This window comes from Gymnoscopelus braueri, assembly GCF_963280865.1.
Source record: "Gymnoscopelus braueri genome assembly, chromosome: 15".
Lineage (NCBI taxonomy): Eukaryota > Metazoa > Chordata > Actinopteri > Myctophiformes > Myctophidae > Gymnoscopelus > Gymnoscopelus braueri.
Window position 1 is genome coordinate 30,522,166 of NC_137620.1, and position 24,315 is coordinate 30,546,480.

The following is a 24,315-nucleotide window of genomic DNA, read 5'->3' on the forward strand; positions in this document are numbered from 1 at the left end:
GGAAGCTTAAAGGAGGCTAATGGAAAATGGCATGTTGCCTTTACGATACTAACGCTAAACTATCTGTTTCGTCTCACGTTCCAGTGGACGGGAGTAAGAGTTCATTTGACCCCAAACAACAGTGCAAATGTGGTGACACTAAGTGAGTCAGGTTGGGGAGAGAGTATGGTGACGTTTATTGGGATCCTGCCCCAGAGAGATGTGGTTTAGTGGCACAGGAACGGTGCAGTTCAAGTGAATAATGGGTCAATTGCTATGCATCTAATCCCTCTCTTAGATAATGCCCATGGTATGTATGTACCCTGTGGAAATGGTTTATATCATCCTGAGTGTTGAAAGCAGTAAATCTCACGCAATCAGGTATATACGTATATACTCAACAGCCCAGTGCTCTGCATATGGTTTTCATAAGAACTCTATGATCCATGACACAACCACTCAGTTATGAACCTGCCGTAGATCGGAAGCCTTTGCTTGAAATGTACCATTTAGTATGACACCATACTGTTGAGTCACTGTATGTTGCTCATTTATATGGTGACGTGCCCTGAGGTAACTGTGAAATCATCCATTCTCTCATGTCCGTGAAGATTATAGCAATGGTTCTCAGGACCCCCACATTGATATGTATTTAACCCCATCTGAAATGGTTTTGTGCCTGGGGACCCCCATAACATATTTGTGTTGTTTTAGATTTTTGCATTGGCTATTCAAATTAGCAGACATACAAGCTCACAGCGCGTCACGAAGCAAGCTTGTAACATCTGCTATTTTTGATCATTTTTGAAAAATCTTGTGAGAACTACTGATCCACTGATTTAGAAGGCATTTTGTAGAATCAACCTCAGGTCTTAATGGGTTAAAACATTTTCAAAATCAAGAGTTCAAGAGTTTTCCAAATATTTTGAAAATAGAAGATCTACAAGTTCACAACGCATCACATCACGATGTGTCGTGAGCTTGTAGATCGGTTAAAGTGCTTCAAACTGTTCCTCAGTTTGCTGGACACCCAGTGGAACCCCCAAGCAAGGACCCTTGGGGGGGTCTATGGACCCTACTTTGAGAACCTCTGGACTATAGAATACATTAGGTTTTATTTATAATTTCTTTGTATCCTAATATCAGTCATTCTGATTTTTGTTTTGTCTCCGTTTCAGGGCTACGAAGGCTCCTTGATAAAACTCACTTCAAAACAGGTATGTTGACGACACTGGTGCAGTGGTGCCATGTTTCCATAAGTAGGAGCAACTGAATGAGTCCATCACTCAGTCGCTCACCAAGCTATCACTGCTTATGTTACGCAATGGCCTGCAAATCAACGCCTTGTATAATCCCCCCCCCTCCCCCCTCCCCCAAAGGAGTAGGGTTTCTTGTTTTGGCGTTGTCTGTCTGTCTCTGCTTAGCACAGAAAAAACGTACAAGTTAGCACCCTTTGTTAGCAAATAACTTAAATAGAAAAAGACATTTCAAGTGGTTTACTTTCCACGGTGGGGGATGTAGAAAGTGTTGCACCAACTTGCCTTTGGCAATAGAATAGCCTGCATGTAGTCAACTTCAAGACAATCAACTCCAGTGGGATGTGCCAGGGAAGGGAAGGAAGAAAGAATCTTGAGGTGTCAAAAGCGAATGTTTTGACAAGAGTGGTACTGACAGTAATGTTTTGCCCCCGGGGCGGAGGGATTGAAAATGAGCTCAGTTGGCATGTGTCCATGCCCAGAGTTAAGCAATTCAGCTTCATGACAGGGTACTTGATAGCACATTACAATTTGATCAATACAAAGACAACATGCTCGTTAAGGTGTGTCCTTAGATACGGTAGCACAGTATTCAGAAGGTCACCAGTTCGCCTCCCAGCCCGCCCAGTAATACTTGTTGAAGTGTCCCTGAGCAAGACACTTGAAGGGTTAGTTCATATTTTTTTTGTATTTTCTGTAGGAAATACTTACCATTAATGTAGTGGTTGCAAAGGTATTAATTCATTGCCCGAGTCCCGTGGTCAGAGTTCTGGTCCGGTTCTGGTCCGGTTCTGATGAATATGAAGTAGTTCTGGTAGATTAGTAGATTTGGTGGGGGCCGCTCATTAAAAATAAATTAATTAAAAAAAACTAGCGTCGTTTGTATTGCTGACCTATTTCTACCATATAGTGCAGGTTTCGTTCAATTTCGACCCCTCTGTCACATGGTAATATTTTTGGTGTCATATATTTTGTGGGTGACTAGGCTGCCGCGGCAGCAGTGATTCTGGACACAAAAAATAGTACCATGTGACAGAGGGGTCGAAGTTGAACGGAACCTGCACTATATGGTAGAAATAGGTCAACAATACAAATGAGCGGCCCCCACCAAATACTAATCTACCGGAACTACTTCATATTCATCAGAACCGGACCAGAACTTGGACCACGGGACTCGGGCAACCAATTAATACCTTTGCAACCACTACATTAACGGTAAGTATTTCCTACAGAAAATACTCAAAAAATCTGAACTAACCCTTTAACCCCTAACCGCTCATCATGACCATCTGAGCAGCCATCAAATGGGTGAAGCTGAAACTGAATTAATTGGTACTACAAATCAAACAAATGTGCAGAGTATTACATCACTAGGCGTTCATACAGATACAGATTATCACCCGGGCATTTGTCGTTGCCTCAGGTTGGATAACGAGGACAACAACGAATGTGGGGTGATAATTTACCCATAGCCTTATGTATCTATAAACAAAAACAACAACAAAATTGCCTTTACTGTCAATGAGGAACCGTTGTCCCACTGGGATTTCCCGATAGTGTGGGGAGGGAACATAGCAGGTGCTACTGGCGAGCCTCGCCCTTGTTGGTCGGTATGCAGCCATTCTGTGTACCATCCAGTGTTGATTTCGTCGACTAAAACTATGACGAAAAATGTTCGTCGACTACCTTTTTTCACTGAAAAAAATAGAATAAAAACGACTAAAACTAAGACTAAATATATCGACAATTTCGTCAACAAATACAAACTAGACTAAAATGTTAAGGAGGGACTAGTGGAGAAGAGATCCAGTAGAACTAAAAGACAATTCATTTTCTTTGGTTACGCTCGGGTGTTGCGCTCTGAAAATAGCAGATCTACAAGCTCACAACGCGTCGCGCTGCGACGCCTTGTGAGCTTGTAGATCGGCTATTTTCAGCATGCAACCAAGTGTAAAATAAGCCATTACGACGCCATCAAGGCACCGCCAACATACGTTTTAGTCGACTAAATCAACTGTAGATTTAGTGGACTATAATCTTATCATATTTAGTCGACTAAAACTAGACAAAATGTAAAACATTTCAGATGACTAAAATATGACTAAAACTCAATGGAATTTTATTCAAAAGACTATGACTAAAACTAAATCAAAATGTGTTGTTAAAATCAACACTGGTACCTTCCAGTATTGCTGTTTCCTGCTCTGTGTTTCAGTTCCTTTGTGCCTGGATAAGCTCCAGCGTCTCCTCAGCAGTTAATTCTACCAAACCGTCCACAGCAACCATGTCCGGTGGTCGATTTTTGTCCAAGTTTGGCATATTAACTTCCTAACGCAGCGAGGTCGCTGAGGGTGACAGTGCACAGTTATCAGCCCTAGTTTTATCAATCTATTCGAGAACCCTAGAATTGAATTGAATATGGCTTTTGGCTTTCCATGTCCTTTTTAATCCCTTTATCAAGGGCACATAAAGGCTGGGTATGTGAATTAAAAAAAGCTTGCATCCTCATGGAAGGTTTTCTTAGATTTAACAAAGCAGCTAGTTAATCTGTATTTCAGATTCCTGTCTGTTAATTAATAACAGTTAATTAAACAATTAAACTGACTTATTAAGCAGATACTATTATTATTATTATTATTATTATTATTATTATTATATAATCGCCTGGTCATTTCCATGCATCTGTATGAAACAGCTGGATGAGTGTCATATTTATATTTCCATCATTATTTCCACATCGTTGACTCGTTGTCCACGCTCTTTTAACCACTTTCAACTTAGCGTCTCTAGTTTGGGCATTGAATTTTTTTGGAAAAATGTTCATTGATTTTTAAAGATTTTGAAAAAATAGCTCACCAATCTACAAGCTCACAACGGGTCACAAAGTATATGGCCTATTTTGGCCATAGTGCATTATTTATTTTGATTATTTGTACCGGTCATTGTCATTTATTTGCATATTTCAGTAAGAAGCTTTGTATATGTAAACTAGCACTTGCACATTATAAGATGGTACCATTTCCATCCACTTGCTCAGAGGAGGGCTTTGAACAGTTCAGATACCTTGCCTACCAATGACATCATTGATGGGGATTCCAAGCTAATAGAAACTACAGCCTCTCTGACACAGTATAGAACTTCTGAACTACTGAATTGATTGTGTATAATTATTTTAGGGATCTCCCTGTACCATATATACATGTTGTTGTTGTTGGTGGTGGTTTGGTGGTGGTGTCTTCTTCTTCTTCTTCTTGTTATTGTTATGATTATTATTATGATTATTATTATGATTATTATCATTATTATTAGTAGTAGTAAGTGTAGTTTATAATTTGTCAAAATCTTCCTTCTTTTTTTCCTGCTTTTTGCCCTCCGTTCCCATAGTTTCGAAAATGTGTATGATTCATATATGGACAGTTCTCACGCGGTGCTGTACAACATTATTTTAGGGTGTGTTGGTTTCGAGCAACTCTCCCATGCTCTCGCGCTTCTACGGGCTGACCCTGACTAATGGAAACGACAATGACTTAAATCGATCGATCTCTCTCTCTTCAATCCACTCAGAGAACACATGGCCAACTCCATATATAGCAAGAGCCAGATCTCGGGCCCTTTCTATTTATATTCTCCTTCTGACGTCTTTACTCAGTCTGTCTTTGTTTTCCCTCTCTCCCTCTCCCGTTCAACTTGTTCAAAATTCCCATAACCCTCGAAAGCTTTCCAGATTGCACACGGTGTGGCACAGCCTCGTGAGAACAACAGAAACAACTCTTACCCCCCCCCCTCCTCTCCATATCTTCATTTCCACTCCCCCACTCCTGGGAAATCTGTGTCTCCTTTGTTCAAAACCCCCAAAAATACGTTTTGAGGCCCGACAATTCGAAACATGTACTGTATATTAAAAAAAAAGAATCCCATATCATGCAGTGGCGGCGACTCCCATGAATACACTGACTGCAGCGACCGATGTAACAATTCTTTTTTAAATTCAGAGAAGACATGCTTGTACAAGCCATGTTGTACACAGTATATCTTTGTATGTGTGTGTCACGCTCGCTCTCCTTTCAAATCAGCGACTGCAGGACGGACAAAAGAGACTTAATATAGTACAAGTGTTCCTGCTATGCTTGTCTTTAAGACCCCCCCCCCCCGTCCTCCCCCTCTCTCTCTCTCTCTCTCTCTCTCTCTCTCTCTCTCTCTCTCTCTCTCTCTCACTCTGTTCACCCATCTTTCACATTTTCTCCCTCCTCATTCTAAACTTTGACCTGTTTTCTTCCCTCTTTCCTTCTTTCACTTCGCTTCCTTGAGCCCCCTTTATTTGTTTTTGTCCTTCTGTTCTCTACCCCCCCCCCCCCATCCCCCCTTCTTTCTCTCTCTCTCCTGCATGTACAGTACTCTCTGGTTCTCACTATTCTATTGCCCGTATTTGGACATAGGGGAGCCGGCGAACACTGTCCCTGAATGATGAACTCTCTGCCGGCCTCCTGCCTTCCTCCCTCCCTTGCTCTCTCTCTCTCTCTCTCTCTCTCTCTCTCTCTCTCTCTCTCTCTCTCTGTCTCTCTCCCCCTCTCTCTTTCTCTCACTGTCTCCATCTTCTCTTCCTCGATTTAATAAACTGGAAGGGAGAGCGAGACAGATGGAGAGAAATGACAGAATGAATATAAACCCCCCCGTCCTCCATGAACAAACCATGTCTATGTCACTCAGACAGAATTGCCGACTCAGGTTTGTGCCTTAAACCATGTTTCCTTCTTGTGTTCTTGTCTCCCCAGCCGGTGGGGTTCGTGAGCTTTGACAGCCGGTCGGAGGCAGAGGCGGCTAAGAATGCCTTGAATGTAAGTATCACGCACTGAACAACCTCTCTCCTAGCGTCTGTGTGATCTCTCCCTGCTGTATCTACTGAGGCAACGGATTGAGACCTACAGTACATGTTATTTTATCTCCTGGTCTTATGGATTCAATAAAAAAATACAAATAATTGTAAAACAAATTCTACAGTATTATGAGCAGGTAATTATGTTTGTGACGCTCACCCCACAGTCCAAGGTCCACCCGCAAGGCAATTTGTATATAAGAAGATATACTGTGTACGCACGGAAGTACACACGCACGCAAGCACGCCCACACACACACATCGTATTTTGTATATGAGTATATCGATCAGTTGTTTTCTTTGAAAGCTTCAGCTACTGTAGTTGAGGCTTTATTATCTGCAAGATTTTACAAGGTCACATTTAGCGAGGGCAAATGAGCAACTTCTTCCACGTATAAATAGGAGGCATTGATCTGGGATTTGATTTTAATCTCTTATTTGAAAAAAGAAAAAAAAACTAGCTTTTGAGCTCCCTTGTAGAAAGCCTTGATGAAACGTTCAAAATAGACCTCATCTTTGCAGGGTTTTAGTCAAACTTCAACAGAGTATAGTAACGAGGACTACCTCGCAATCAGTGCCTTTTATTTTCCCACCTTTTTTCATTTGATGTGTACATTATACTTTACATTAGCTTTTCTTGGCGTTTCTTAAAGTTATGAGTGTCCCTTTGTCACGGAAATAGATCAGTGTAATCATCCTGATGAAGTGAAACCATGACAACTCTCGCAGAATCTGTCAACTTTCAAACACTGAGATATCTGTGTGCATCAAAGACAGATGAGGGAATAAGGGAAATGATACGAATTATCATCTTATTATGAGCAAACACTATTCAGTGTGTGTGTGTGTGTGTGTGTGTGTGTGTGTGTGTGTGTGTAGATTCAGTCAGTTGCTCTGAGATTTAAACAGTGCTCTTGTTTTCTGCAAGGTCTATGTCCCATGGGTCATATGGAGATAAGCCAGATTTTTGCAAACATCTATCTGCATATTGAAATACAGGAGAGAGAGGAACACAGTATTTTGTGTTTGCCGTGTTTGTTGAGGGGATGTTACTGCATTTACATTTCGCTTTGATATTGCCTGCATAATATTCCCGGTAAACTCTGAGAAAATACAGTTTGTATTTATGTAAAGAAAGATTGATTCACATGACTCAACGCATTTCTATAATGATCCCGTTTACCACGGGATCACAAATACCCAATGACAAGCAGAACAGTTAAAAATGGGGGTCGGATAATAATAAAATGTAAAAAAAAGTAATACGAATTTCAAAGTTTCCTCTGCAACCTGAATTCAAGCTGAGAATGAGCCCAGGCCTCATTAGATCAGTGTAGTGTACCTTATTATATACCTCGCCCAGCTTCAGAGTTTCAGCTAGCTGAGGCAGCGGCTGCAGTGAGCCAAAGCAATCCTAGTTAATTCCCCCCTCTTCATGAGAACCATCATCCCTTTGCTCATTTTGGCTTGGCTCTCCTGCGGGCCTGAAGGGAGCGCCGGACTCATGCTTATTTTATACTGTTGTCCTGAGTTTGTAGATCGGCTATTTTCGCAGCGCGACACCATCATATGATGATGTATAAATTGGGCTTAACTAACTGCAGAAACTTCTCTTTTCTTGTCGGATCAATTGAGAAAAAGGGAGAAGCAAAGGTTTTTATTTTTTTCGGTGGGGTTTTTCTTTGCCACAGACTAGAACAAATCTCAAACAGGGGGTTGATTTGAGGGCGATCATAGCCACTGGCAAAATTCTACTGGGCTTTGTTGATACCTGACCTGGCAAACGCATACCGGATTTGTTTATGTCTCGTTCCATATTTTTAGACTCAGACCAGAGGTGAAAAAGTGATAGTGACCAAAAAAAATTGTTTTGCTCAGCTGTCTGCCTGTGAAAAGCAACCCACAGCCGATTACCTGCTGAGCGTGTCATTTCCTAGAAGATGGATGTCTTTTAACAATGGCATCCCAGGAATTTGTCGAGGTCTTTGGCTTGGTCTAAGTGGTCGTGCTTGGTGCATGTCATAGCGCTCGGAGGATTTGAGGTTGTGTTATTAAGTTACAGCCACAGAGTTCAATGCGGAGAGAGAGAAAGAGACAGAGACAGAGGGAGAGGGAAAGAGAGACAGAGACAGAGAGAGTGTGTGAGTGAGAGAGTGAGACACAGCGAGAGATTGATGAGGATCTTCTGGCTCATATAACAGTGGCACGCATGACACGTGTGACAGCCAGGTTTGTGTCACCCCTCTCTATTGCTAGTGTCACCACTCTTCATCCACATTGTGCAGTTCCTAAGCCACACTGAGCGATTCAGGACAGGCTTAAAACACTGCATCTGCTTTTATTATTGCTCCTCCACAAGAATGTTCCCCAGCAAGGAAGCAATTGGGATAAAGTTATCATTGCCGGATGACACTATTCATCATTACCCTTTCACTGCACTGCATTTTTTTTTGTCAATCTCACGACTAGTGGTCGACTGATAAGGGTTTATCATTGGCTCATGCCGATATTTAGAGAGCGGAGCCACTGATGTCATTATGTCAACGTTTTGACAGTAATCTATGTATGCTCTGAAGCAATTATTTAGCTTTATTACAGTAGTCTTGTATTGAAAGAAAAATCGTGAAAAAAATCATATTATTTTTTCAAAGTAACGCAAAAAAACAAAAAAAAAACGCATGCACCTTTTTGTTTTGACCTCAGGGGGTCCGCTTTGACCCAGAGATCCCCCAGACCCTGCGTCTGGAGTTTGCCAAGGCCAACACCAAGATGGCCAAGAACAAGCTGGTTGGCACTCCCAACCCCCTTCCCAACCAGCAGAGTCCCGGGCCACAGTTCATCAGTAGAGATCCATGTGAGTGTGCTCCTCTTATTCCTACCTCGTCTGTCCTGTCTGTGTGACTTTCTCTTCTTTGTTAGTTTGTTATAGTTTGTTTCCCTGTCTGTTGCTCGCTGCTGGTGCAAAATGTCAATTCACTGTTTAGAAGTTTCGTTGCAACAGGTGATGGGACGGTGTAGTATTTGTGAGATTGTAGAGGAGGAGTATTTGTGTTGGGCATGATGTTCTTTAGCCTTCAAAATTGAATCGTATTTATTTATTTATTTTCCACGACACAGCACATTTTGTCAGTAAGTGGTATAATATTTATTGTCCCCAGTGGCATAATATAGTCTTTTGTTAAAATAAATAAATAAAATACAGGTTGATACAGGTTCATTTTTAAATCTATAGGGTTAACATAATCCCTAGAGTTTCGTCCCAGCGGACGCATTCACTTTGGCCGGATTTGTGCTTTTTAAACTGTGCATTGTTCTGTTAGCCACGGTAACAAGGATTTGTAGACGTACCTTTTGACATGTAAACCTGTGTGGAATGTGCCTCTGTAGCTCTGCACTTTGTTTTACATTTAGTTAAATATTTTGTCAAGCGGTTAAGAAGGCTGCTAGAAGCACACACTGACAGTTGAACATAGGCCAGCTGTGGTTCTACATTCTTCCTAAATGACCAAAAACTGCTCTTATCTGGGATCTTTTTGCCAGAGCCTGGGCGTGCACTTGTTGGGTCCCAGCGGGGTAGAGAAGGAAGCGATTAATGAATCCATGACGTAACGACCAGGAGGAGGGGGAAATGGCTCTCATTTCCTGATAAGAGTTGTTAAATCGGCCATTTTCCCCCGATCTTGCCTTGATAAACAGTTGGCGACAAAATGTGTAGGTTATGCTTCACACACATGTGTATGCATGTTGAAAATGTATATTGGTATTTCAGTGTTTTCCAAGGAATTGCTTTGAGTCAACTTGATTCCCATGTTTGCCTTTTTTTTCTGACTGGATGATAAAACTCTGACTCACTTCACTATCACAGACACTCTTTCCACTCATGCACTACTCTCTCTCTTTTCTACAATCTCTATCCCCGACTTAAAGGGCACCAATCACAATATTGTCTGAAGAGGTTTCCTCACGTTTCTCCCGAAAGTAAGAAAGAAAGAAAGGTCAAAAACAACCACCGCATTCACCGTTGTACTGTATGTACTGTACAATGGAAAGGGGGTATAAGAGGAAACGACTGCAGACATTGACACTCACTCACGGTGCACTACCACCACCCACCACCACCACCACCGCCATCACCTCCACCCTGTCCTATCTGTTAGCCACCCACCCACCCATCCACTGGCCACTCTCCTCACTCCACTCCTCCTCTTCTTCTTCTTCTCTTTCCACAGATGAGCTCACAGTGCCCGCTCTTTATCCCGGCAGCCCAGATGTGTGGGCGTCATACCCTCTGTACCCGACGGAGCTGTCGCAGGCCCTCCCACCCGCTTTCACCTACCCCTCCTCGCTCCACGCTCAGGTAACCTTCACCCCCCCAACCGCCACCACCCCCTACCCCCCAGCCCACCCCACCCCCTCTCTTCACCGCAACCTCCACCTCTTGTCTTGACCTCCTGAGCTCACTGCGCAACCCAGCTGCGTCCGTCAAACTCCATCAAATCACCTTCCACTCCGACCCGACCCCCGCAGATGCACTTCAGAGCGCAGGGCCACCAAATGTCTTCCTTTCTAGCGTTCTGTGACAGTCAAGTAACATAAAGGGGAAAATGTGCCACAAGACTATCATGACAGTCTTTGAAGTGTCTCGTGAACTGATACTACAATAATATTGTATTCAACATTTCAAGGTTCAAGGATTTATTTGTCACACACAGTTATACTTGAACAACTTGCAGTGAAATGCTTGGTAGACTTTTACAGTTACTGTGCAATAGATGAAGAAGAAGAGTTAAGGAAAAGAAAAAATCTATGGCTAATCAAGCAAAAAGAAAATGGCAGATTATATACATTAAAGAGCGTGCAATGCCCTATGTGCAGTTAACAGATGCTCTTATGCAGAGTGACTTACAAAATGCAACTTTGAAGTAAGTAACATTTGTCAAACAACAACAACAGGGTAAGTGCTCAAGCCAAGGTATTAGTGTATGCGCCATAGTAACTGGTGTAGCAAAGTCACAAGTAAAACAAATCGGTGCATTCCTGCTAAGCTGGACATTTAAGTTAACAATGTTCCTACCCAGCCCTAGAAAGTATGGTCAAATTTGAACAGGAAATGTATGTAACTGTTTGGTACATACACCTGACTACAAAATGTCTGATCAGCAAGTGTAAAACTACTGTCATTTTACATATTGCAGTATATAAATGTACAGTATATCCGTTTTACACCCACCACCATGGAGAGTGGGGTTTGATCGGAGGCACTGTGAGCCGTGTGCTCCAACTGGTGCAGTGACAATGACTAAATTATGGCGAAAATGAAGGGTTCGGGGGAGGAAGAAAAACAAATGGATGCTAAGAATTCTTGCAACACCACAGTTCAAAGTAATGTCCATGCACCGACAATCTCATTTTGTATCATAAATATCAAAAAGGACTCTTGATGCTCTGCTGTGAAGATCCTTTGTGTATTCCTATTAGGCAATGGCCTTATCCAGGCTTTCTGATATATTGAAACCTTCAGCTGTTGGAAATCTTTGCATCATTCAAATGAACATCACCTACTCCATTAGATACAGTCCGTTTTTTCCTCTTTCTTCTTTTCAACCATGACCCAATTATCTGCTTAATCTATGCGGCTCTACAGCGAGTTCACATAGGAGTTCATTATTGATCTCCTGAAATTCTTCTCATGAAGCTCAGCTGGGTCTTTTTCCTTTGAGCTCTCAGCAACTGCTCTCTTACTCAAACTTGTTTGTTGGATATTTTGTTAACTTGCTCCCAACGTACAGTACGCTCACAGATTCTCAGGAACTATTATTTCAAAGTGGTAAAAAAAAAAAAGATCTGTACACCATGCTTTTTTAGCCTTTGTAATTATCTTTTTTTTTAATATTTGTTATTAGATGGATATTGAATTGCTACCATACAGTAGATGCAGTATTTCCTGACATGATGCAGATTCTCAAACAGGGCTCTTTAAGAACGAGGGCCCCAAGCAACAGCACTAACGCTGAATCTCCTATGATGTCAGATTCTAAAATAGGTTTAGGCTGAATCTGCCTATTTAGCATTTCCCGTTCCTTGGATCTTCTGGGATACACACACACACACACAGACGCACACACGCACGCACGGTGCGCACACGCAGGCACGCACGCACGCACGCACACACACACATGCGCGCACACACACACACACAATAAGGACGTGGCTTGTGAATTAAACAGTGCTGTCTGTTGCCAGACTTACAGACTATTTAAAATGTTATAAAAAATCAAATACATTTATATACGAATATACTGTGTTGACAATAAGAGGATACCTAAAGCTCACTGGTTCAGGAAGATAACAAACCTTAAGATTCTGATTCAGTACGCATACACAGACCGTATGAATACATTTTAGTATATTTTAGTAAGTATTGTTGGAGAGGCTTCTTGTAGGTATCTGCTGACAATGCTGAGTCTATCCCCGTTTCAATACGCTAGACCCCTGGGGTGATGGATTTCTGAGTTGGGGTGCAACACCTACCATTAGCCCCCAGTATTTCCCACACGATTTGCCGCACCCAAGCCGTGCTACTCATACGCTGAATTGGCGGTGCCCGGGATCGAACCGGGACACTAAATTTGAATACAATGTTTAAACAAAAACAAATGACTTACACCACCTTTGATAACCTTTACCTTTATGATCAACGGAAATTCGCCTGATAGGATTTTGTCAGTACACTATCTGAAGTGACAAAGTGATCTAAATGTGAGGATTAGCTCTGGATAACAGAAACTGTATGCTAACTTTTGTGTTGAGAATCATATGTATTCATTGTGTGCGCGTGCGTGTGCGTGTGTGTGTGTGTGTGTGTGTGTGTGTATGTGTTTAGATTCGCTGGCTCCCACCTGCAGATGGAACTCCTCAGGGATGGAAGTCCAGGCAGTTCTGCTGAAGTATGTGTGAGTAATGACACACACACACACACACACACACACACACACACACACACACACACACACACACACACACACACACACACACACACTATATCTGCTCCTGCTATGACAAAGAGGTATACATTGCACCATGCTGTGCAAATGCCTCAGTAAATGTTATGACACATAGTATAAACAGCCACAGATATTTTCCTAAACATTGGTCAGGACTAACGCACACCGTGCTACGACCTTCACGTGCGTTAACACAATCCAAGCCCAACCAGCAATCCCTCACGGCGGCAGACGATATCTTTGCCCTTAGCCTATAGCCTTAACATGGAAAACTTTCAGGCTACTGACAGACATGGCCAACTAATTAGATTTGACCACGTTTCTGTTGGTCGACTTCAAAGATACACACACACACACACACACACACACACACACACACACACACACACACACACACACACACGTCTGTAACATGAAATAGACAAATTAGCCCATAAGAACTACTGAGACAGGAGCGATTAGTCCAAAGCATCATCGGGACTCGAGGCAATCAAAACACCCCACCCACTCGTCCCTCGTCAGAGAGATAAAAGGTGCAGTTTAAATGAGAAACGAACCGCTGCTCTTTCCCGCCAGCTCAGGTCACAGGGTGCAGCAGAGTCGACGCGCTCCCATTGATGTCACGGTCTTGCTCTGACGCGAGGCATCAAAGGCAGAGTGACTCAAACAGAATGGATGAGGAGCCGAGGGAGGGAGGGGGGGGGGGCAAGCGTTTCATTTTAAATGGATTGGTCAAATCACGCAACCTCATTAGTTGATAGGTATGGTATAACAACCCATATATACCGTGGCTATGGCTTTGTGCGGTTCTTTTATCACTCGGCGGCTACGAAGAAAATCATTAGTCTGCTAACTGTAGTTCATAAGGTGAAATCCACAACAAAAGGTGAACTTCGATCTCCATGGAGGCTTAACTATGGAGGAAGGGATGGGGGGGGGGGGGGGTTGTGATGTCTATTTCCAGAAATCTGGATGTACTGTAAACGGAGCCAATCAGGGACTGCGTTCTAACTTATTTAGTCAATAATCTTGTACCCCTTTATCTCCCAAATGTAGTCATTATGCCAATGAATTCCTCCTTTGAATGAATTCCTCCCATTGATTGCCACAGCTGTTGTACCCATAGACATAAATGGGTAGATGCCTCATTGGCCAGTGGGGCCGCACATCAACACAACCCCTCATATTATGCAGGGAAGCTTGTCTTAACTCCACTGCAAGATGTCTTGCAGTGTTGTATATAAGTTGTATATAAGTACATAAGAGTTGTATATATGTACTGTACCTGAGAGCTGAGACTACAACACTTTCCCTGTTTTATAACCATTACTCTTACTATCTATGTAGTTAATCTAACAAAGTACTATCTTATATCATAGCATAAACACATGTCTGACATTTATAACAAACCCAAAAAATCGGTTGAGAGTTCAGAGAGTTATGATGATTTTAATAGTGAAGAAACCTCCTGCTTCACGAGGCAAACATGCATTAGGAGGCATATGGCTTCCACTCAAAAATATGGCGGCCGCGATGGCGCATCGCTCCAATGAACCGCAGCGGCGAATGGGGTATCTGCGTTTATATATCGACGGATGTTGTACCCTACTGGCCCCCTCCCCCCACACCGGGAGGATGTAGAGCCTTTGTTCTACTCCTCCCGCTCAACATTCCCTGCTGACAGGTGCCGCCACAGCCCGTAGGAGTACTTACAGTGATAAATACCACCCTCTCCCCCTCCGGCAGTGGTGGAAAAAGTACTCAAATGTTTTACTTTAAGTAAAAGTATCAATACTGCAATGTAGAAGTACTCCGTCCGAAGTAAAAGTCCAGAATTCAAAATTTACTCGACTAAAAGTACAAAAGTATTGGTATCAAAATGTACTTAAAGTACCAAAAGTAAAAGTACTAAAGTGTTTGAAAATAGCCGATCTACAAGCTCACAACGCGTCGCATCGCGACGCGTTGTGAGCTTGTAGCTCGGCTATTTTCAAATAGCCTAGGTATAAAATAGGGCTAAAGTGGTTAATGTATGTTTTATAATGTAATAATTTATATCTGCAAAGTAACTAGTAACTAAAGTTTTCAAATAATGTTGTAGTGGAGTAAAAGCACAATATTTGCCTCTGAGATGTAGTGGAGTAGAAGTAAAAGTATAGACAATTGGAAATACTCCGGTAAAGTTAAAGTACTTCAAAATTGTACTTAAGAACAGTACTTGAGTAAATGTATCCCCCAGTGGAATGTAAGCCCCTGATTGGTTCCTGTAGTCGATTACCTAAAATACAGGCAGCTGCTGGCAAAACAGTAATGGCGCTATGTTGATGAGCGGTGAGTTAACGTTATTGGAATAAACACAGCCATTAGTGCTTATAGCATAAATAATGTCATCTAATAAAAAACTCTGCTGGCAAATTGAAATGTAATCTTCCATCTTTTAATCGTTAGATGTTCTTTTGGGGTTCCCACCTTATTATACATGAAAAGAAAGACGTGGAGCAAGAGGCAGAGGGCGCACAGTTAGCCACTTAAAACCTATATACTTCGTTGACTGGGGTGCCTTAGGGGTCTATCCTTGGTCCCTTCCTTTTCTCCCCCTACACCAAATGTCTTCGCCAAAAATAGTCGCATTGTGGCGCGTTGTGAGCCTGCGAGCGGATTCTTTTAGCAAAAACGTTCGTCTATTATAACATGCCCAGAATAGGGATGCTAGGGTTCATGTGGTTAAATGAACACTGAGTTGACTGTGTACGGAGCTAGACACAACGCTATGAACCTACGCGTTGTGTCTTTCCCCGCAGAGCCGTATGTGCAGCCCCGGGTGCGATATCATTTTCGCAAAACTTTATCAGTCATTATCACTGTTGTAAACAGAGGTCCTCTGATAAGGAGGAGGAACAAGCATAACAGAGCAGCTTAAGAGAGCAGAGCAGCACATGGGCCCTGCCCTGCAGTTCAGACAAACGGGGCACTTGTTGTGCTTTGCGGAGCACGACGCAAAACCACAAAGCAAGGCGAATCCCGTCCCAGTCTGTCTGTGTATGTATGCATGTTTGCTTACTCTGTGTGTGTGTGTGTGTGTGTGTGTGTGTGTGTGGTTGTGTGTGTGTGTGCATGCGTACACAGTATATGTGCTCGGCGCCAGCCACACAGACACAGTCACTAATATCCCCCCCTCCATCCCAAGACAAGAGGGAACATGTTTTCCCGCGACCCCTCAGGAAGGGAGGTGGGAGGGAAGGTGTGAGGGTACACTGACTTCCACAAAGCTGTTGATTGGTGCGAACCCTGTAGCTTTAAAACCACCCACCCTTCCATCATCTCCCTGTCTATTTTCAGAATACTTCGGGTGGGGTGGGGGTGGTGGGGTGGGGGTGGGGGGGCGGGTTAGTGAAACAGGGAAGCGATTAAAAAAATAATTGCAGCATTTGTTTATTTTTGAAGATTGATTCTGAACTTCGGAGGGCTGTGTTAGTGGTGGGGGTAGACGAGAAGGGGAGTTGAAGGGGTGGAGGAGGAAGGGAGTGAAGGGATGGGGGGTGGAGGAGGAAAGGAGGAAAAATGTGGGGGGGGGGGTGGAGGAGAAAGGGAGTGGAGGGGGAGGGGTTAGAAGGGAATAATTACTCTATCAAACTGAGGGGAAGTCATATGTTCGGTCAGGCTGCCTCAGTGGATATTAGCCCCTTGATGTAACGACAACACACACCCACATCCGGCTCCCCATGGGGGCTGTGGATTTTTGGGAAAGAACCGAGGTGAGATTTTAGACATCCACCCGAGATATAGGCAATTATGCTAAACACAGGCACATGTAACTAATATATACGGTACTTTCCCACACAAAAAATAATGCAGTGCTAGGACAGTATGCTTCGCACACATGCCCGTTGCGTAATATCTGCGCCAACTCCGCAGATAGACAGGCAAGTGCACACACACACACACACACACACGCACACGCTCGGCAAGCATGACATACGGCCACGCAAGTGTGCAAAGGCATTCGGAGAATGGCATGGCCCCAGTGAGCTTAGTGCCTTAGTATCATATAATGCCATCCATCTCCTACTGTCCATCTGGATAACTGGATAACTGGATTAAGCTTGACAGCATGTTTGTCCCTGCCTTTGTTCAATTGTCGGTACCAGTGGGCCTCCTTCGATACGGTTTTATTATACATATGATTGAACCCAGTCTGGTCATAAACACGGGCGCTATACTCAAAGTTTTGAAATAGACTGAGACTCAGGTCTGTTGTCTGTACGATGCAAGCTGCCTCGCAGGCCCATTGTAAAACTGTTGGCCCGGAGCTGGTGACGAGTGTAACTCACTCGACACGACAAGAATAAACTTGATCTCAAGTTGTTGAGGAAAAGTTGATGGGTATTGCACCAGGTTTATGTAGGTTTATTTAGGTCTGCAGTCTGCTGATTGCTCCATTCAATCCAGTGGTTCTCAACCCGTGGGCCGCGGCCCCACCGGTGGGCCGTGAGGGAATTGCAAGTGGGCCTCCCAAATATCATAACATTAATATTAAAAAGTGATACTAATGCGTAAGCACTTAAAGTCAGACGGGTGGGCCACGAACACTTTCAATATTTTATATATATATTTTTTAAAGCAAACATTTGTAACTCAAATCTTTGCTTGTGGGGGTCCCTGGAACAAAATATTTTGAGATGGGGGTCCACAGCCAAATGCATATCTAAATTTTTTTTTCTATATCCTAACAGTATGTTGTTATATCAGTGGTGCTCCAACTTCTTCATGTCAAGGACCCCCAGAATTATTTGGCCGCGGACCCCCATCTCGAAATATTTTGTTCCAGGGACCCCCCCCAGAAGCAAAGACTGGAGTTAAAAATATATATATATTTCCAAAGATTTGCAAACATTTTCACGATTTTTCAAAAATGGCAGATCTACAAGCTCATAGCGCGGCACACTCGGTGCCGCGCTATGAGCTTGTAGATCTGCCATTGTTGAATAGCCAAAGGAATCTTAAAATGACACAAACGCTTGCCCGCGGTCTTAATGGATTAATCCACAAAGGGCATGGTTTGACATTTGTCGCCCCGTTGCCGAAGCAGTCTAGTCATGCTAACGCAATGTTCCCAGCTTCTCTGCAACGGGGCTTCCAGACAGCTGTGAACTGAAGCTCTGCAGTCATGAGAAGCTTGTGGTCAGTCAGCGGTTGTCTAGGCATTTGACAGAAGGGGCTACATTCACACTTAGGGTATGCAGCTCGCCTCAGGAAGCATAACTGTGGGAGACGGATTATGTTTGTGTGTGAGCATGCATTGTGTGTATAAACACAAGACGTTTTTTTAATTACGTGTGTGTGTGTGTGTGTGTGTGTGTGTGTGTGTGTGTGTGTGTGTGTGTGTGTGTGTGTGTGTGTGTGTGTGTGTGTGTGTGTGTGTGTGTGTGTGTGTGTGTGTGTGTGTGTGTGTGTGTGTGTGTGTGTGTGTGTGTGTGTGTGTGTGTGTGTGCGAGCGATAGTGTTCAGCGTTTCTTTGCTCAGTGCAGGTGCTTGCCGCTCAGTGACCTTTATTAATCAACCTGCCGTTACTCCTGTCAATGGAACGGCCATTTTGAGAAGTTCCAAAGCAATCTTGCCCCCACATGCCATTTCCAACAGGTTACATGGCTGGCCGTGCTCCATTTTTCTGGAGTATACATCATATGTTTTTTAACCTACCTATTTTAATAATTTAATGTTGTTTTCGGAAGTATTTTGTACATTTTAGGATGTCTTCATTTCTAGTCGAGTGCTCCAGCACAGGGTTCATTGAAACACAGGATAAAAGTAGACATAAATGCCTGCTGAACTGCAGGGAAGTTAATCCGGATTTTCCATCTGACGAGACGTGTGTGTGTGTGTGTGTGTGTGTGTGTGTGTGTGTGTGTGTGTGTGTGTGTGTGTGTGTGAGATGCCTATGAGTGCGTGAAAGAGTTTTCGTGTGTGTGTGTTGTCTGGCTGCTTGCCCTGGGGGGCTTATTGGCCAATAGCCTGACAAAGCCACTGGTTCCTGTGTAACTTTGGTCTAACTCCCACCAGGGAGTGGGGGGCCAACCCCAGCTGAGGCCCTGTCTAATAAGGAAGTGGGACTTTATTTTCACCCCCCACTGACACACACACACACACACACACACACACACACACACACACACACACACACACACACACCGGTAGTGAGCCGCAGCTGTATGGCCACAGTGGCCTTGTCCCTATGCAAGGTTTCAGGAATAAGCATACATGTCAACAGCTGCATTCGTCTTGCTGATATGTGGTATGTGTGTCTGGAACTAAAAGGCTTTTCATTGGATTAAAGAGGAATTGCCCTGGCCTTTTTTTCATGGCTACGCAGTACAGGTAAAGGTCTTAACGATAATGAAGGTCTTAACAATAATACAATCTGCATCTATACCAAAGCATATATGAATGATATGGAATGATTTTATATATATATATATATATATATATATATATATATATATATATATATATATATATATATATATATATATATATATAATTCCATTTGGAAAATTACAGATATGCTCGAAAAACAAATAATGAAGGCAAACTCAAGGCCGCCAACAAGAGCACTACCCTATTCAATCCTCCAAATTTGCAGTGAAGCTCTCCCACAATACGTCAATGGTGCAACATCACCGGTAATGTTTGCTTGTTGATGCTAAAAGATAAACAACAGTGCTCACATTCATGAGAAACAAAGACTCCCCTCCCCTTCTCAAACAGCACATGTTTACCCATCTCACATTATGCCGCCAGACCCCGAGTTTAGGATGTAACACATTAAGCCTGAAAATCACTAAAACTTCCTCTAATCCGTGCAGACTTGTTCAATGATCAGCCCCAATCTTTAACCCTGGTCCCTCAGCCAGAACAAATGCGACGTTGTTGGAAGTATGCATGGCGTCATTCCTAGCCGAGCGGCTATGCACCACATTGATTCCCTCATCCTTGATTGAACGTGCAATAGGGCATTAGCCAGCCCGGCCGTGTCCAGGCATGTGACTGTCAATTAATGCTGTTCTCTGATCAGGCAACTCGACAAAAATGTCTCTTTTTGATTCTTTTGTTTTTGCTTTCTGTTTCTCGAGGCCATGTTGGCTTTTCTTGATTGTTTATTGTTTCAAAGAGGGTCTTCCCATTGAAGCCCAGTGACCGCGGTTTCCAAGAGACGTTTATTTTTGGCAACACATCTGGGGGGCTGCGTGCGGGTTGAAGGCTTGACCTTTCTCATTGGGTCGCTGGGTGGAGGGAAGCTCGGGAGTCATGGGATAGGGAAATTCTAGGAGGAAGTTCATAAGATGTTGTTTGTTATGGCACTCCGCAAAGCCAAGGGCTGCTCTCGCCCAGATGGGTTGTAAATTACATGTTATTTTTACATTATGCGTTGACTGTTTCACAACATTCATCAACAAATCATAGATGAACTAAATTGCTAACATCTCTGTTAACTCCATCTTGTCCTCACGGATGTGCGAACCTCTTCTCTAAACCCTGTTTCCTGTGTACTCCATAGGTTCTTGATGTGTGATGGTGGCCGTGGCCGGCCGTGATGGGCGTTGCTGACTGTCTCTCGTGTCCAAATAGAAAGCCAGGAGGATCAACCTGACCCTCGACTCCCTGAGCAGTGGACCGTCGGTGAGTTTGCGGTTAAATGCACTCACGTGAGCTAACTTCAGTGTTGGCAGCTCTGAATTATTAAACTATTGTACCAGAGGTGTACAATTTATCCTATTTAAGCCAAAAAAAATGGGAAATTACTGGTGTAAATATGTCATTTCACAAAAATAGCTTCTTGATTGTAAGCAACAACCTTCTTTGACACGCCTATACGCTCCTACTTCAGGCAGAAAGGGGGATAGAACATTTGTATAATGTCAAATAGGCTCCAGGTATTCAATTCATAGACATATATATATAGTAGCAACCAAACAGTTCAAATATCAACCCAAAATACAGAGAAAATAACACTATGTACAAACAAAACAAAGATGCATGAAAACATAAAAAATGCGTTCGGCATGGAAACATCAGACTCCATAAGTCATCAGTGTAGTATTATGATGTCATGCTGTGACAATGCATTTAATTTGCTGTATCAATATTTATTCTTGTGTAAGCATGTCTCTTTTTCCAAAATGTCCATAACGTCTCTCAGTGCATAACTGGCCTTACCTAGTCTGTGTGAGTTCAGCTTCTAATTCCTAGGCGCTGTCCGTCACAGACTCACGGGTGTATAGACCATATTCACACGGCGGCCATATTGGAATTTAACATTGAAAGTGCCGCCACCCGGGGTGGCTACTTTCATTGACTTCATAGAAACATGGCCGCCGTGTGAATATGGTCTATTGAGGTTGATGGGGCTGGGGCAGTCAGTCAGTGTTGATTTTGACAACAGATTTTGATTTAGTCTTTTGAATGAAATTCTATTGAGTTTTCGTCATATTTTAGTCATCTGAAATGTTTTAGTTTTTGTCTAGTTTTAGTCGACTAAATATCATTATAGATTATAGTCTAAATCTACAGTTCATTTAGTCGAAAATGTATGTTGGCGGTGCCTTGATGGCGTCGTAATGGCTGATTTTACACTTGGTTGCAGGCTGAAAATAGCCGATCTACAAGCTTGTAGATCTGCTATTTTCAGAGTGCAACACCCGAGCGCAACCAAACATAAAATGACTTGTCTTTTAGTCCTACTGGATCTGTTCTCCACTAGTCCCTCCCTAACATTTTAGTCTAGTTTTTATTTGTTGACGAAATTGTCAATATATTTAGTCTTAGTTTTAGTCATCATAGCTTAGTTTTTATTTAGTTTTTATTCAGTTTTCATCAGTGAAGAAAGGTAGTCGACGAACATTTTTCGTCAAAGTTTTAGTCGACTAAATCAACACTGCAGTCAGTCCCATATTTCTGATATACGTATGCTGCGGTCAAAGACCGAACTGTACGTGTAAATTTGGCACATTACCACCCACGATCTTCACACAGTCTGATGGAGAGTGGCAGCCGCGCTTGCTCCCTCGGGGGCACACACGTCATGCATCAAGCATAATGACTGGCTGGAAAGACACAACTTGGGGTTTGAAATAACTTTGCCTCTAAATACACGTCTAGAATCAGATTTCTAATTATCTACATATTTATACAGTTTGTAAAAAGGCAAACAGGATCCAGCATCAGCAGCCAGACAGGGAATTTTGGAAATTCATGTGCTTTTTGTGAAATGGCAAAATGATCGTACGTTCGGGCATTTTTTCCATTATTGATCACGCGTACCTCATACAGAGGGTAAAATGATGGTACGAATACGATAATTATACACTTGGCAACACTCGTCGAACAGCCCTGCGCTCCTTATAAGCTGGGCCAACAACATGTAAATCACACCTGGTTCTGGGGGAGCGACCACATCCTTTGATTTGACAGTGTAGGTTTGCAGAAAGAAAACCCAGCTGAGGCTTTTGGGAGACGCGGTCGCTCTCTGCCAAAGATATCCGCCCGAATGGATTTGAAAGCTTGTGGCCATATTGACACTGTGTCGGTTTTCATGTGCGTATGTTTTCACTCCACACACCGAAAAGATTTGGAAAACAAAGTCAAATCAGATATTTGTGGGATGAGAAGGGGATTTGTGTGTGGTCTCAGTGTTAATGATACATTCTAAGGAGGCAAGTTAGAGAGATATGGTGAGAAAAGTGGGAAACATTGTTTGTTTTTTTGTCCCAGATTTTTTTTTTTACCACTATGGTTACGTACGTGTGTGTGTGTGTGTGTGTGTGTGTGTGTGTGTGTGTGTGTGTGTGTGTGTGTGTGTGTGTGTGTGTGTGTGTGTGTGTGTGTGTGTGTGTGTGTGTGTGTGTGTGTGTGTGTGTGTGTGTGTGTGTGTGTGTGTGTGTGTGTGTGTGTGTGTGTGGTCTTACTCCAGTTTCATCATCCCCTGTGTTTTCATTAGTGTACATGGTTGGGGTGCTGTGGCTATGGTAACCTCTCTCTTTCTCTCTCTCCCCCCCCCCTCTCTCTCTCTCTCTCTCTCAGGCAGCAGCAGGCTCATAGGCCTCAGGAAATTCTAGACCCCAGTCTCCATCACACATCGAACCCCCCCCTCCCTGAAACCCCATCCCATTTTTATACTGTTACATATTCAAGAATTACTAGCGGTACTTTGGCTACACTCTATGGTGCCTATCTAAGGTTACCTATGTGAACAGGTACTGGACATGCATGACAAAGGTACAAACACGACCCTGAGTACACTGTGTCTTATTTAGCTTAAAGCTACAATCTGTACCTTTTTTATGTCAGTCGTCTCACTCTACCCTTCAGAGAGAGGTAGTTGCAATGATGTCTGAACTATAATAGAGATGGCGGCTCCTCTATTGTCCAATCTGGTGTGCCGTCTGCTTCAAATAACTTTATTGACATTGTCAACCAGTAGGTGTACCCGACACAGGGGTCAAACCTTCTCAGTGGAAGAGTTTGGGAGAACAACCTCAACCACTGCGGATGTAGTAGTTGGTTATATTGTATTAACATACTCTTGCCATACAGAGTTGTTCAAATAACATTTATTCATTACAATAAGTCCCGGATTGTAGCTTTAAATGCAAGCATAAAGACAGCCAACTGTCTGGTGATTGTATTAGAGGTTTTGCCAAGAAAATGGGACGAATCAATGCTGCCGTTTTCAGAAGGTCTGTAGGTCTGTGCAGGAGTGTAGTCAAAGTGCTACCCGATAATGTTATTCAATGATTATAATTATAATTATTACTATTCTGTATATCATTCATATTAATGTTATGATTATTAAATACATGTTGACGCATGACTGCAAAAAAACAAACAAAAAAAACTAAAAAACTAAACAAAAACAATGCTGTACATTTTTAGATATTTTAAAGAAATACAAAAAGGTATTTTTGTAATCAAGCCAATGTTTGAAATGGTTCTGTTTGATGGGTTGATGTTGTGCTAAAGTGTGTGAGGACCTTGTTTGAAAACCTCGACCTTTCCTACACGTCTTTTTTTTTTCAAAATGGTATATTGGTGCCATTATAAAATGGACAGTTGCTCTGCTATACCAAAGCAGTCTTTTCTGTTTGCCACGGTCTTTTCTTCACAGTACGTGGATCCTGTGTGTCCTAAGGCGTCTATTCCTGAAGAA

General features: G+C 42.8%; 1 protein-coding gene across 2 annotated transcripts in view; it reads left to right on the forward strand.

Annotated features, from left to right (window-relative positions):
- Nucleotides 1–23,290, forward strand: part of LOC308101166 (RNA-binding protein with multiple splicing-like) — a 39,603-nt gene extending 16,313 nt beyond the window's left edge. The window contains exons 3-9 of one of the 2 annotated variants that reach the window (XM_080450533.1): nucleotides 1,158–1,196; nucleotides 6,008–6,070; nucleotides 8,812–8,962; nucleotides 10,338–10,465; nucleotides 12,992–13,061; nucleotides 20,668–20,789; nucleotides 23,190–23,290. In XM_080450533.1, coding sequence (XP_080306659.1) covers nucleotides 1,158–1,196; nucleotides 6,008–6,070; nucleotides 8,812–8,962; nucleotides 10,338–10,465; nucleotides 12,992–13,054 — 444 coding nt within the window. In that variant the 3' untranslated portion in view covers nucleotides 13,055–13,061; nucleotides 20,668–20,789; nucleotides 23,190–23,290. The remainder of the gene's footprint in view (nucleotides 1–1,157; nucleotides 1,197–6,007; nucleotides 6,071–8,811; nucleotides 8,963–10,337; nucleotides 10,466–12,991; nucleotides 13,062–20,667; nucleotides 20,790–23,189) is intronic. The other variant, XM_080450534.1, reaches the window with a different exon arrangement.
- The last annotated feature ends 1,025 nt before the right edge of the window (nucleotides 23,291–24,315 follow it).